General features: G+C 44.1%; 1 protein-coding gene across 3 annotated transcripts in view; it reads right to left on the reverse strand.

Moving 5' to 3' along the window:
• Positions 1-1,176: 1,176 nt before the first annotated feature.
• mta1 (metastasis associated 1) overlaps positions 1,177-16,061 on the reverse strand; it is a 104,261-nt gene continuing 89,376 nt past the window's right edge. For 2 of the 3 annotated variants that reach the window (XM_078406169.1, XM_078406170.1), the window contains exons 19-20: positions 14,402-14,553; positions 1,177-2,691 (exon numbers count right to left, since the gene is read on the reverse strand). In XM_078406169.1, coding sequence (XP_078262295.1) covers positions 2,544-2,691; positions 14,402-14,553 — 300 coding nt within the window. In that variant the 3' untranslated portion in view covers positions 1,177-2,543. The remainder of the gene's footprint in view (positions 2,692-14,401; positions 14,554-16,061) is intronic. The other variant, XM_078406171.1, reaches the window with a different exon arrangement.

Genomic DNA, 16,061 nt, shown 5'->3' on the forward strand with positions numbered 1-16,061 from the left:
AAGGGCCTGTTTCCGAGCTGTATTTCTAAAGTCTAAATTCCAACGTGGAGAAGACCCCAGTGTGAATGCAGCGCATAGATTGGAAGTCAGGCACACGCGCCGCTGTTTCACCTGAAAGGGATATGTGGGTTCCATGGATGGTGGAAAGAGAAGAGGTAAAAGGACAGGTGTTACATCTTTCCGTGGTTGCATGGGAAGATGGCACGGGAAGGGAAATGGTTTTGGTGGAGATGTAGACTTGAAGTAGTGTCATGGAAAGAATGGCCCCTTTGAAATGCTGAAAGATTGCGAGGAAAGATGGACGTGCCTGCTGGTGGCACTCCCATGAAGGTGTGGGATCTGGGGGTGGGGATGGACAGTGAGGACTCAAGGAAACCTAATCCTTGTTCTGAAAGGGGGTGAGAGCAGAAATGCAAGGATTGGGGTCTCCATGGTTGAGAGCCCTGCCAACCCTGGTTGGGGGGGGAACCAGTTAAGGTAAAAGGAAGACCTCTTGCAGATATGGGTGTAGAAGGCATCAACAGCAGAATACAGTAAAGGTGGACAAGCCAAATGAAGATTGGATAATCATTTTTAAGAACACCTCCGTTCTGTGAACAAACTTAACCTGAGCTACTATTTGCTTGTCCTTTTTAATTCTCCATCCACTCATATAACCTCAAGGAACAGCTTCTTAACCATGAACAGAAACATGACAGACTCTGGACTCAGTTTCAGATATTCGGCTGTCCTAGCCTTGCATCTCACACCTCTAGTATTCATCTTGTCCCCCATCTTCTTGTAAATTCAGATTTAATGATTTTGTTTCATGTTTACCCTTCCCCTGCCACTCCTTTTGTATTCACTGGTCTTTACTGTTCACTCTCAGCTAGTATTTCCACCCTCACTGAATCTCTGCTGCTCTCTACCCCATCACAGTATTTCTTCCTCTCCGCCCCATCACCTTTTGTTACGATTTAAAACTTCCTTTGTCTCTATCTTTTCCTAATTCCGATGAAAGGTCGTCGACTTGAAACGCTAACGCTGTTCCACTTTCGTGTTCACCATGGGTTCTGATGACACAAGTAATTCAGACACAAACTAACTTACCATCATTCAAATTGTAAAGCTTCCTCTCATGAACCAGGTCATGGCCAATCACTGTAAACAGTGCCCCACACAAACCGAGCCTGCTCATTCTCAACATAATCATCATCTTTATTCATAAACAGGAAGTTACTTGGCCTCACTTTTGAGTTCAAATTAAAACTCTTCTTTAAAAAACATTTCAAATGGGATTTTTCTTCTTTTTTTTTAAAAAACACCATTCTCAAAGGATAAAGACACTTGGTTGGTTGTGGGAAATTGTGAGCCAGGGCTGAGGCTTGTCAAATCTTTGAGGTCCTTTAGCAACCAAAGTGCTGATGATAGAAAGCAAGGGCAAAGATAAAAATGGGAGTTGAACTCTCTGCTCTTGAGTTGAACTTTTCTACTAAGGATTTTGCAGGCACTGCCAGAAGTTGGCTGGTGCACCTGGAGTTAGATCAGGAGGGGGCATCAAGTCAAGAAAGAGTAAGAACAAATAGGCAGATGTGAGTGAATCCACTGGATGGTGAGGCAGTACAAAAACAGGCCCTTCATCCCCCCACAGGCATGCTGCCCATTATCCCCATCTACCCCCCATACCCACCTTGGGTCTGGAGCCTTGGATGAAAAAAAACATGATCTTTCCTTTTGAAGGATTAGCAATTGAACTGCCACCTGTCTTGGAAAGGACCAGGAACAGTGGCAGCATGCAAAAAAAAAAGAAAAAAAAAGTAAGTTAACGTTTTTGGGAGGACCCTTCCCTGGAACTCAGCTGTGACTCCCTTCCAGGCTCACAGGTGACGGTGGGAAACCGGCTCAAAGCAATTGAATGTGAGCAGTGCCCCGGAGCTGTGGGGGAAGAAACTGATTCTCAGCTCAACATTTTGGATGGAGGAGGCAAGTTTGAGAGTACAACATCCAAAGGATGGGAAACTTTGACAGAATTACTTAACTATAGTGTGGAGGAAACTCCAGAGAAAGGACTCCCCCTTCTGGTCCCATATTCTCATCTTGACAATGTAGCCTAAAGAAAATTCCATTCCGCCATCTTTAGAACGTTACAGTGGGTATCTCTGCCAATATTTAGCCCTAACCCCAAGATTTGCTTGTTTATTTCAATGATCCTCGTGAAATCTTACTTTTGCACAATTTGGCCTCTGCATTTCCTGGCATCGCAAGTCATTTCACTTCAAAAAAATTATGTCTTCACCTTATCGTGCTTTAGTATGTCCTGTAATGGTGAAAGATGGCTTATGAATGAAAGGATTTCTTCTCCTACTGAAGTCCAATGACCAACACAGTAAACAAAAGGGAGGGTAGATTACTAACAAATACCATTTGGCCTCAGACTCGGCTGCGAGCATCTGCTGGCCAATCTAAATTCAGGTTATAAAGATGAAGGTCATTTGAAATATTTTTTTTTCCTTGTCAACTGAGTAAACGCATCGTGGTTGATATGAAGTGCAAGGAGGTGGCTGTTAATCTTCAATGATAATGGGCTCATCGCTGGTGGAAGACTCTGGGCCTAATGCACGCGTCAGGGTGTGCTGCTCCACAAAGATCTGTGCTTGGGGCCGTCTTCCACTCCGCCTCCGCTCAAAGGAAGTAAGTAACTTGCGGATCTTCCTGCAACAGAGGAAAAAAAGACAAGACATTCAGTGTTTACGCTCACAATGAGCTGCAATCCAAGTCAAGCCTGTGAGGGATGCTGGGCTGATGACAGGTTAATGCTCGCCACTTATTTTGAGATGCAGATCCTTTAAGGAGAGAAGCAGTGTGCATTTATAAAGCCCCTCTGGTGACGTCAGTCCATAGCAAGCCAGAATACTGCCGCTGCCTTGCGTTTTCACAAGGCTGGCGAACTGTTTACGGCCACCTGAAACGGAAGAGGATTGCATCTTCACAGTGAATTTCCTGCAGACAAAACAGGCCCCACAGCTCCCGGAGTCCGTACCATCAAACATCCATTTACACCAATCCAATTTCATTCTTCCCACGTTCCTTCAACGCCCCTCAGATCCTACCACTCATCTGCGCACTCGACAATATGCGGCATCTAAATAACCCAACCACCAGTTTGGGATATGAAGGGAAACCGGAACACCAGAGGAAAATGATTTAGTCACAGGGAAACCGAGCAAAGTCCACATACGCAACGATAGGACAGTCAGGGCTTGAAGCTGGGCTTTAGGAATTGAGATGGAGTGGTTGCATTAATGGCACGACTATGCCAGTGTTTACGCTCCACACAAACCACCATATACCTTCAACATTGTCGATGTCACAGGTTGTTGTTGATGGTGTCAGTTATCCTAAACCCCTGGACATCATTACAAGACGTCCTCGACTGCCAGAAAACTAACGTTAATGGACCCCTTTTCCATTAATAAGTTAGAAGTGAGGAGGTTTGCCAATTATTCCGTTTGCATCTACTTGAGTTACGAAGCAGTCATAGAAACATAGAAAATAGGTGCAGGAGTAGGCCATTCGGCCCTTCGAGCCTGCACCGCCATTCAATATGATCATGGCTGATCATCCAACTCAGTAACCTGTACCTGCCTTCTCTCCATATCCCCTGATCCCTTTAGCCACAAGGGTCACATCTAACTCCCTCTTAAATATAGCCAATGAACTGGCTTCAACTACCTTCTGTGGCAGAAAATTCCACAGATTCACCACTCTCTGTGTGAAAAAAAACGTTCTCATCTCGGTCCTAAAAGACTTCCCCCTTATCTTTAAACTGTGACCCCTTGTTCTGGACTTCCCCAACATCGGGAACAATCTTCCTGCATCCAGCCTGTCCAACCCCTTAAGAATTTTGTACGTTTCTATAAGATCCCCCCTCAACCTTCTAAATTCCAGCGAGTCCATGATTGTATAGAAGTTCTGGATAAACATTCAGTTCTTGCGTTGATATGTAACAATCAATGAAGGAAACTGAATGGTAGCAAGAGACAAGAGTGTTTTTTTTCCATATGCATCAGATATAAACTGGAACTATGAAATTCTTAGAGACAAGGAACTGCAGATTCTGGCTCTGAAGAAGGGCCTGACCCGAAACATCAGCATCCATATTCCCCATAGATGCTGCCTGACGCGCTGACCCGAGTTACTCCTGCACTTTGTGTCTTTTAATAAAATTCTTACTTGCTTCACTGTCAAAGGTATATTAGATGCAAAAAATGTAACAAATTATAAGTTATTCCAAGTAAATTAGACCACGATATTGCAAAAATCAAAGTCCGTAGTGCAACCATAATAATTCAAAGTCCTTGGTGGCTTGGCTTTGTGCCACCCAGCACAACCCTAGCACAGTGCTCATTGTGGTTGGGGTTGTGCACAGTGATGCAAGAGTAGCCCTTCTGCCTGCTGTGCCACTCAGTAAAGTCATGGCTGATCTGATCTTTGCCTCAGAACCATTCTCCTTCCTGGTTTCATAATTTTTGGAACAAAGTCTCTCTCATTATATTCAATGATTCTACCCTCGTAGCTTTTAAGGATAAAGAATTGCAATGGCTCTCTGAGCGTCTGCCTATCAACTTCAAAACACAAACTGCTGGAAGAACTCACCAAGTCAAGCAGCATCTGTGGAGGCAAAGGGATAGTGACGGGTCCGGAAGAGAACCTGCATCAGACTGAGAGTGTAGAGGGAAGATTACCAGGAAGAGGTATGGGTTAGGGGGTGGTTGGTGAAAGCTTTAATCAGATGATTGGGGGGGGGGGGGGGGGGGTAATGGGCAGATGGAGCCAGTTTTTTTTTGGGGGGGGGGGGAGTGCTGAGATAAAAGCTAATAGGTGATAAATGGAACCACACAAGGGAGGCAGATGGAGCCAGGTGGAAGGGGGGATAGGAAAGATGAACCAAGTGAGAGGAAATCCACTGGGACAGGTCTCAGGGCAGTGGGCAGATCACAATCACAATAAAACTTTATTAGCCAAGTATGTTTTGCAACATACGAGGAACTTCATTTGCCATACAGTCATAACAATGAAAAGCAACAGGACACACAAAATACATTTTAACATGAACATCCACCACAGTGACTCCTCCACATTCCTCACTGTGATACAAGGTGAAACAAAGTTCAATCTCTCCCTTCTTTGTCCTCCAGCGGTGGGGGGCTCTAACCTTCCGTTGACGGGATGATCTTGACTCCCGTAGCCGGCGGCGAGCCTTCCTCGTCGGGGCGATCCAGCTCCTTCAACGGGGGGGGGGGGAATCTCAGCTCCCCCGCGCCGGCGATCTACCCCGGGTCGGCACCAGTCGAACCTCGTGCAGCTTTTGGAGCTCCCGACCGGTCTCAACCCGAGACTGCGAGCTCCTGATGTTAAAGTCCTCAGGCTGCATTGCAGCGTCGATCCCAGGCAAGGGATCACAGGCTCAGATGATAAGTCCACGCCCCCGCGAGGACTCAAGGTCAGTCCCAGGCAAGACCTCCAGCTCCGTGATGTTAGGCCCCAGAGCGACCAGAGATACGATCCGGAAAACAATCGCATCTCCGGCAAGGTAAGAGATTGAAAAAAAGTTTCCCCCGATGCCCTCTCCCACCCCCCACATAAAACAAACCAGAGAACATTTACACAAACTTTTAAAACGTACCAAAAATAACAAAAGAGTTTGAAAAGGACAGACAGACTGTAGGCGAGGCAGCCATCGTGCGGCGCCCCCTGGATGGAGCCAGGTGAGGAGGGGAGTGGATGGAAAAGGTGAACAGAGACCTGGACAGACTCTCAGGGTCTTCCTGCCTCCCCCCACCAACCACTTTCTTAATATTTGATCACATCATTCTAATGCAAAATCTTTTTCTTGACCTGAGGAGATGCAAATTATTCATGTGGTAAGGAACGGTGAGGGGAGGATGGGTAAAGGAGGTAGCAAAGAAACATGGGCTTGTTAATTTAGTTAAATTTGCAAAGTTATGTATATTTTAAATTTAACAGATAATGATCTCTAACTTTAACATAACAATTGCATTTACATCTATATAAATGTGCCAAATATCAATATCCAGTATGCATGTATTTTAAATACAAAACATGCTTCTTGTGAACAGCCTTTGGAGAATGTGAAAATTATCAATCTGCCTCTGCAGCCAAATAAAAGTTGTGCACCTCTTTAGGGAACTGGTCCATATACCGATTGAACATTAACCATTAGTCCACGACTCCATCTGTCTGTAAAACTCAACATTGAGCTCAACTGTTTCAGATAATCAACCTGTATATCCCATTCATTCCATCTCTCCACCCACCTTTGTTCCTCTCATTGTCCTATTGTCATCACTGTCTTCACCTTGTTATCCTCGACGACTCTACCACTCCTCAATTGTGAGTGAGACGGGGAGTGGAGGGGGTAGGCAAAGCAGAATTCCAACTAGAATCTATCCTGAGGCCTTCACTGTCTGCTAACCTTACTTAGGTCTTTGATCACCAAGGCTACTCCTACCTGCACCATATTTACTCTGCACCTTATAACCGGTTTAAATTTCCAATCTTGATCATTTGGCAGTGATACCCGGTCAACGAGTCATTCTGCTCTGTTTTACTTCATATCTTTCCGCGAATTTAATTAGTTTACATTTGTTAGTCATTCTTTTTCCTTTAGTCCCTACAAATCAAGTTTTGACTATTAGTCAAATTTTTCAATATTTTTGTTACAGAAATTTTACTAATGCTTCCCCATCTATTGTTTACTCATTTAAAATCTTAGTATTTAGTTTCCACGCTTTTCCTTCCCTTACCAATCTTTCAGAACTTCCTTAATTGTTTGACCAAATGTCGGTGTGTTTGGGTAATAATGCAGAGATTGTTACCTTGGAGGTCATGTTCTTTAATCTAACTTACCTGTTATTTACCAAACAGGACCTCGGCCTCAATCATTGCTCCGTTATTGATCCTACTATGGATCACCGCATTCAAATACCCAATTTTTCCAACTAAAAGCTTTTCCATCTGGTCTAATATCTCTGATGGACGATGAGGCTGGCAAAAGATGGCACCCATCCTCTTAATTAAATAATCCTGTGCAACTGGTGCATTACTCGGTACATTAGGGCAGCACGATGGTGCAGCAATAGAGTTGCTGCCTTACAGCGAATGCAGCGCCAGAGACCCAGGTTCCATCCCGACTATGGGTGCTGTCTGTACGTCCTCCCCATGACCTGTGTGGGTTTTCTCTGAGATCTTCGGTTTCCTCCCACACTTCAAAGACGTACAGGTTTGTGGGTTAATTGGCCTTGTAAATGTAAAAATTGTCCACAGTGTGTGTAGGATAGTGTTAATGTGCAGGAATCGCTGGTCGGCGCGGACCCGGTGGGCCGAAGGGCCTGTTTCCGCGCTGTATCTCTAAACTAAACTACTCTATGAAAGGTTTTCATTGCCAATGCTTAGCCTCCCTTTGTAACTGGATACTTGACTTCCTCATGAGCAGATCTTCACCAATGTGGACTTGTAACATCTCTTCCTCATTGCTCATCTGCACCTCAAGGCTGCGTTCTTAGACCTCTGTTCTACCCTATTTACACCCATGACTGTCTGGCTCAGCACAGCTCCAATGCCATCTATAAATCACCGAGGACACTACTGTGGTTGGCTGAATCACCGGTAGTGATGAGTCAGCGTGAAGGAGAGAGATAGAATAAGTTGTTGAGTGGTGCCGTGGCAAAAACCTCTTGCTCAACATCAACAAGACCAAAGAACTGTATCGTTGACTTCAGAAAGGGAAAGTCGGGAGATCGCTTGCCAGGTTTCATTGGTGGGTCTGTGGTGGAGGGAGATATCAGTTTCAAATTCCTGGGCGTTAACATTTCGGGCCCAGTACATAGATGCAATCACAAATATCGCTCACCAGCACCTCAACTTTCTTAGAAGTTTTAAGAGAGGCGGTATCTCTCCAAATATCCTAACAAAACATTTACAGATGTACTGTAGAAAGTATCCTGACTGGTTGCATCACGGTCTGGTACAGCAATTCCAATGCATAAGAACGCAAGGGACTGCAGAGAGGTAGCCTCAGTCCAGTCCATCAGGGTTACGTTCCACCCCTACATCAAATTATTTGAGGCGCTGCCTCAAGAAAAAAGCATCTTTCATCAAAGATCCCACCATTTGGGCCATGCCTCCTTGTCGCAGCTGGCACAAGGTATCGAAGCCCGAAGTCCCACACCACCAGGTTCTGAAACCGCTACTTTCCTACAACTATAAAGTTCATGAACCAACCTACACAACCTGATCCTACCTTAACTTCAGAGCAATATGGCCCACCCTTTGCATTACTGTGGACTTGTTTTTTCTAATTATGTTTTTGCACTGATGTAATTTTATGTGTAATTTATGTATAATATATGAATATTTGTTTGCTATGTTATAGACAATGGACAATAGGTGCAGGAGTAGGCCATTCGGCCCTTCAAGCCAAAAACACCATTCACCGTGATCATGGCTGATCATTCACAATCAGTACCCCGTTCTGTCTTCTCCCCATACCCCCTGACTCCGCTATGATTAAGAGCTCTATCTAACCCTCTCTTGAAAGCATCCAGAGAATTGGCCTCCACTGCCTTCTGAGGCAGAGAGTTCCACAGCTTCACAACTCTCTGAGTGAAAAAGTTTTTCCTCATCTCCGTTCTAAATGGCCTCCCCCTTATTCTTAAACTGTGGCCCCTGGATCGGGACTCCCCCAACATCAGGAACATGTTTCCTGCCTCTAGCGTGTCCGATCCCTTAATAATCTTATATGTTTCAATAAGATCCCCTCTCATCCTAAATTCCAGAGTATACAAGCCTAGTCGCTCAAGTCTTTCATCATACGACAGTCCTGCCATTCCGTGAATTAACCTCGTGGACCAATGCTGCACTCCCTCAATAATAAGAATGTCACACAACCTGTCCAAGTCACCCTGCATCCTCATAGCATCCTCCTCACAGTTCACACTGCCACCCAGCTTTGTGTCATCTGCAAATTTGCTAATGGTACTTTTAATCCCTTCATCCAAGTCATTAATGTATATTGTAAATAGCTGCGGTCCCAGCACCTAGCCTTGCGGTACCCCACTAGTCACTGCCTGCCATTATGAAAGGGACCCATTTATCCCTACTCTTTGTTTCCTGACTGCCAACCAATTTTCTATCCATGTCAGTACCCTACCTCCAATACCATGTGCTCTAATTTTGCCCACTAATCTCCTATGTGGGACCTCATCGAAGGCTTTCTGAAAGTCGAGGTACACCACATCCACCAGCTCTCCCCTGTCCATTTTCCAAGTTACATCCTCAGAAAATTCCAAAAGATTAGTCAAGCATGATTTCCCCTTCGTAAATCCATGCTGGCTCGGAACAATCCTGTATCTGCTATCCAAATGTTCCGCAATTTCTTCTTTTATAATTGACTCTAGCAACTTCCCCACCACCGATGTCAGGCTAACTGGTCTATAATTTCCTGTTTTCTCTATCCCTCCTTTCTTAAAAAGTGGAATAACATTAGCTACCCTCCAATCCACAGGAACTGATCCTGAATCTATAGAACATTGGAAAATGATCATCAATGCGTCCACAATTTCTAGAGCTACTTCCTTAAGTACCCTGGGATGCAGACCATCAGGCCCTGGGGATTTATCAACCTTCAGTCCCATCAGTCTACCCAACAGCATTTCCTGCCTAATATGAATTTCCTTCAGTTCCCCCGTCACCCAAGGACCTCTGGCCACTAGAACATCTGACATTCCAGCTCTCCCACTGACTTCCTTATCCATCTCAGCTTCTGCATGTTCTCATATGTTTATCACCCTTCTACTTGTGAAGGTTCAAGTCAAGAGGGTCAAGAGTGTTTTATTGTCATATGTCCCAAAACAGAACAATTAAATTCCTTCTTGCAGCAGCACAACAGATATATCTAAGCAGAGTACTCACTACATCCCAAAATAAACAGGTTCAATATTTTTTTTTTTTAAATAGATACAACACACATCATAGAACTCGTTTCACATATCATAGCACCTCAGAGAGGCATTATACAAAATGTGACATTAAGCTACTTAAAAAAGACATAATAGTAGGCTACAGCTATGGAATAGTGGGCTCCAGACCAAGTCCTGGTAATTACGAGTATGGATGGTCGGCATAGAAAAATTGGGCCAAAGGGCCTATTTCTGTGCTCTATGACTATGATTCTGGGATATGAGGAAAGTTGGCCAAATAGTTGGACCAAATGGATTGTCTTCAAGCTGGAGAGCAAAATAAAACAACAAGAGATCTTTAAGAAAGGAAGAATGTGCTTTTAGCTCAGACAGCTAGATAGACCTTTCACCACCCGGCGCGGCCTGAAATAGGCCGTTGACCTTTCACCGCCCAGCGGGGGCTTCAATATCGGGAGCCCCGACCGCCCCGACGTGGCAACTCCAACAGCCTGACCGCGGGACAAGACGGCAGGGAAGAGAAAAATACATTTTTGGCCTTCCATCACAGTGAGGAGGGACTGGAGGAGACTCACTGTGATGGATGTTTATTTTTGTTTGGTGTTAGTTGTGATTGTATGTGTTATTGCATTTTTATTGATTAATCTTATTGGTTTTATTGTTTAACTGCGGGTAATGTTTCATTTTACTACACATTTATGTGTATGTAACAAATAAACGACTATTGACTATTGATATTGAGGCCTCCAAAATCAAGCATGACAGACTCATAGTACAAGAACATAGGGAGGGCACTGCCTCCACTAAGCTGTGTGACTGTCTAGAGAACTTTCCAATTAGTCCCATTCCCTGGTCTCTACCACAAGTGTGTGAAGCATTTCTCATTAAGTATTCAACACATTTCGTTTAGAGCAACATTGTTAAATGTTTTATTCACAAAATGCTGGAGTAACTCAGCAGGTCAGGCAGCATCTCAAGAGAGAAGGAAGGAATGGGTTTAATGTTTCCGGCACTCCTTAAAACAGTGAATTCCAGATAATACCAACTTACACTGCCAAACAAATTTCCCTCAACTCACCCCAAGTTCTTTCACAAACTGTCTCACTCTTGTCTACCACAGATTTTCATTATTTACTTCATAATTTTTTAAATTAAAAAAAACATATATAACACATATCTCACGTGTTTAGATATGTTGAAGTACTTCACAGCTAAAGAAATACTTCACAGTTGAGGCATCATTAAAACGACAGATGTATGTAGCAGATTTGCATTTACAAGCTGCAACAAACAGCAAATGTGACATTGGCCAGACAACCTCTTTCTTTGGTGGTGGATGAAAGATAAATATTAGCCTTGACATTGGAGAAACATATCCTGCAATTCTTCCATATCATAACATGATATCTTTCACATTCCAAACGACAGCAACTTCCTTTGACCTGAGTTACCAAGGCAAGAATCAGGAAAATGTGTTGATCTTGGAAGGATATAGAACTGGAAAGATTGCAGAGACTGGGAGGGGTTATGCTACAATCTGAATACAGCAATGAACATTTTAATACCAAACAAGTTAATGTAAGGGAAGAAGAACACGAGAATGGGAAAAGGGGACTTGTTTCCAATTAAGACATGGGGAGCAGAGTTCTGGAGAGCTCATTATTTCTTTCGATGCAAGAAGGGGGCAGTACCTTGGAGGTACTATTCACTTGGAAATAAAATGAGAATACCCACAGGCGCTGAAAATGTGAAATTGAGAATGCTGGAAATGCTCAGAGATCAAATAGAATCTATGGCAAAAAAAGAATGACCAGTTCAGGTTGAAGAGCTCCTGTCAGACATTGATTTGGAGGATAAGAGGCAGGGTTGAATCAGGTGATGCAAGTATCCTTTATGATAGAGAGATTATGGCATCAAAATCTCATGGTTACACCAGCCAAGACTCCAGATACTTGTCAGGAAGATGGAGTCACTGGCCACAGAATGGATACTGAGATGCTGCACAAACAATGAGGGAAAGCATTGTCAAAGACTCAGTCATCTCTGTCTCACTATAGCCAAAATGTGTAAATGTTAGAACTGAAAGACCTCCAGCTGAAAAATAATTAAAAGCCGGTCGTTCTTTCCCCATTCCTGTGCGGGTTGTGGGAATCGCCGAGTGGGTCAGCTTTCATTGTCCATCCACAGTGGTTTGCTGCATCGTCTCAGAGGGCAGCTCTAGATTACCTTGCAGCAGGTTTGGGGTTACACTGGGGCCAGATCATGAGAACATCTCAGATTCCATTCCCCGGATATTCATGAACTGGGTTGAAATTTCATGATGGCACCATGTTTCATGTTTATTGCCATCAACACCAATGCAGTCTTTTTAATTAGATGAATCTGGAATGATGTTCCCCAGCCACCTGTGGTAGGATTTAAATTCACGTAACTATCTTCTATATTATTAGTCCAGTAACCTTTTGAACACAGGACAATAGGAGCAGGAATAGGTTGTTCAGCCACTTTTGCCTGCTCTGCCATCTAATATAATCAAATCTTAGATTCTACCATAAAATCATACACTCTCTTTACACTAAAATCACATACCCCTTGATGCCTTTAGTGTCAAAAAATATAACTATACCCTTTTTGAATATATTCTGCAATTTGGCTACCACAGGCTTTCATGGTAGAAAATTGGATCATTTTTGGTTCATGAAAAAACGGGTTCATCACCCACTGTGTAGTTTTTAGTTTTACAGATACAACATGGAAACAGGCCCTTCAGCCCACCGAGTTCTATCCTACAATCTGGGCCAATTTACAGTAACCAATTATCCTATAAACTTGCATGTCTTTGGAAAATGGGAGGAAACTGGAGCACCCAGAGAAAACCCAGGGAGAATGTACAAACTCCGGACTGACAAGCACCCATAGTCAGGATGTAACCCGGGTCTTTAGCATTGTAAGGCTGCAACTAGAGTCTCCTCAATCCTAAATTCTGTACTCTGTATCTTGAGAATGTGACCCTGGTTCAGAACCTCCAGCTTGGAGAAACATCCTGCCCACATCCATCCCCATCTCTGCCAAAACTTTTCAAAGTCTGAGTGAATTCTTTCTTTGAAGTTTGGAGAATGAGGGCAGTACAGTGGTAGAGTTGCTGCTTCACAGTGCCAGAGTCCCAGGTTCAGTCCTGACTAAGGGTGCTGTTTGTCCTCCCACACTCCAAATTGCATAACTTCACACCTATAAATGTGCCTGCTACACACTTGCCCACTCCCTCAACTTGTCTAAATCACCATCTAAATCAGCAGTTCAAATGCCTCAAATTGCTCAATTCACAACTGGCAGGCAGGGTGGAAAGGTTTCTGGGTGACCTGGTGAATGACATCTCAGGTGCCGCAAGTTGGCACCAATTCCACTCAGTGGGAAGTCCCTTGCAGAGGTCTGCCCCCCACTCCTTTCCTTGTGATGTGTGTACTGACCTCCTCCTGGAACACCACAGTATGATGGCACTCAAAACCTGGAAGTGATTAAAAGACCGCAATCTTCCCTCGACAGAGGAGAACGGCGTCATGGCCAGCTTCAAATTACTGATCGCATGAACGGTTGCTGAATGTAGAGGTTGCTTTTGAATCATCAAATCCAGTGTTATTCTGAGCTGCAGCAAGAAAAAAAGCAAACTGCCAGTGGAAATCAGCGGGCCAGGCAGTATTTACGGGGTGATGGGCAGATGCCGTTTCACCTGGACTGGCAAGTTCCTCCAGCAACATGTTATCCTGTTGCAGATTCCAACAAATGCAGCCTCTTGTATTTACATTAATCAGAGCTGTTCTTGGCATCTCAAGGAAAATGCATGTTTAAGACCAAACCATGAGCTCTATTCCCCTAAACTCCCGAGGACCAAATCCTATAGATCTCTGTCCACATTTTCACTTTTGTTTAAATTGAGACACAATTCCTTCATTACTCATTCTCTCCTGGCCAGGATAATCCCATTTCCACTCCGAGTTCATATTTACAGGCACGGAACCCCAAAGCTTGTTGCCATCCACGCATCAAACCAAGCCGAGCAGAAGTCGACCCTGCACCAAATTAACCAAGTAGTTACGATGCTATGCTCGGATTTCAACGAGCCAAAGTGTGTACACAAAGGGAAGGAAGACTGAGAGCACAGTTGTATGGTTGGCAATCTTGCAAAGAAAATATAGTCATGAGAGTGAATCCACAGACAAGGTATTTACTCATCTCCTCGGGATTTTCTCTCCTAACCATTTCAATCATAGTGGTCCCTTTATCCATGTCTTAATCACTAACTAGCACTCAGTCTTTTTGGGAGTGGGCATTAAGGTGCTAGACTCTGGACTTCGACTCTTGGGTAATGAGAGGCATCAGGGCCATTGTTAACCTGCTGAGAGGCTAGAAACCTTGTGAGGTCTTACCTGGTTTCATCAGTTGCCATGAAAAAGACGTCACCAGGGTTATCGATCCTGTTCAGCTGCCTACACTTCACTGGTGGCATCACGCCTGCTCGTGGAGCTCTGATACTGGCTGGGCAAGATCTCCCATTGACCACAGAGTTTCCAGCAGGTCCCTGCAGGAGGGCAGAGGACAATAGTATGGGTAACTGGGAAATAAAATAATAAAACGGCCTCCAGCAGATGTCTTCCGCCTGCCAGCCAGAAACACCATGTCCTGCAACAACCATTTGGTGGATCAGAACTGGTTAGAACCATTGTTTGAAATCCAAACCATGGACTGGGTTGAGGTTCTGGAAGATATGGCGCTTCCCATTCCCAAATTCAGCTCTACATTGGGAAGCCCAGGACAGACTTCCGATAATTTCTCAGACAACACAACCGTCTCCCTCCCCCACCTCCTCCAGTGCCACTAGTTAATACAAAAATTAACTATTGTGGCTCAATTCTGGATTACTTTTCTTTCTTTGGTTAAAACAGTCTCTGGTTACAATTTCAGTTGTACTCATCTCTCAAAATCCAACAGGGTATCAGCTCATCCATGGGGAGGGGGTGGAGGGGGGTATGGAGGAGTGGCATGGAAGCAGAGCATGCTAAGATTCACAAAATAATGCCTGGATTCACAGATCTTTGCTGAACTTTGTACGATTCTGCTGGCATTCACGTGATTTTACTGATATTCACAGGATCTCACTGAAGTTCACCATAGTTTGCTGAAATTCATCAGATTCAGCTACAATGTACCAATGCCACTCAGACGTTCTTAAGAAGCACACATCAGTTATAATCACCCTTCTCAGTTGTAATTTTGCGTATTTCTCCGAGTTCCCTTTCCCAGAATGGCCGGCAGATATCCCAACTTCGATGTTTCATTCTCTACAAACTCTAAATGTCCTGATTCACACGCTCTTTCTCTTCCCCACATCAGCAGTGTGTTGAGAATGAATTTGTTATGTCCGAAATCCTGTCCTACATCACCACTTCCCAAGAAACGCGGGCATGGATGTCCAGTCATGAACAAATTAGGAACCTCTTCCCTCTTTCAGATGCTGACTTGCCAGATATAACTTCTGCCTATTAGTGGAGTACAGGTTTGTATTACCTTGTTCTCAGGTGCAACCCTGCTTTCCTGAGGTGTAGGACAATATTCAGAAGGAATAATCTCAAAAACAGAAGCAACCTTGCCACCCAGCGCTTTGAATTTTAACCTAATAAATTTAAATTTCTTTCAATGAATGCAACTTTCTGAAGGCCAGCAAGTCAGGGACAATGACAAACCATCCAGGAGAACTAGCTGATTGACTCTGCAGTCCACAATCACTGCTTCAAGCTGTTCACAGAGTGAAGGTTAATGAATCATTGCCCAGCAACACACAACTTCAAGTTGAAAGGCTGGAGCGATTGGGCTTGTATACACTGGAATTTAGAAGGATGAGGGGGGATCTTATTGAAACATATAAGATAATTAGGGGATTGGACACATTAGAGGCAGGAAACATGTTCCCAATGTTGGGGGAGCCCAGAACAAGGGGCCACAGTTTAAGAATAAGGGGTAGGCCATTTAGAACGGAGATGAGGAAGAACTTTTTCAGTCAGAGAGTGGTGAAGGTGTGGAATTCTCTGC

The sequence above is a fragment of the Rhinoraja longicauda genome, chromosome 10 (assembly GCF_053455715.1).
Source record: "Rhinoraja longicauda isolate Sanriku21f chromosome 10, sRhiLon1.1, whole genome shotgun sequence".
In the NCBI taxonomy this organism is placed as follows: Eukaryota; Metazoa; Chordata; class Chondrichthyes; order Rajiformes; family Arhynchobatidae; genus Rhinoraja; species Rhinoraja longicauda.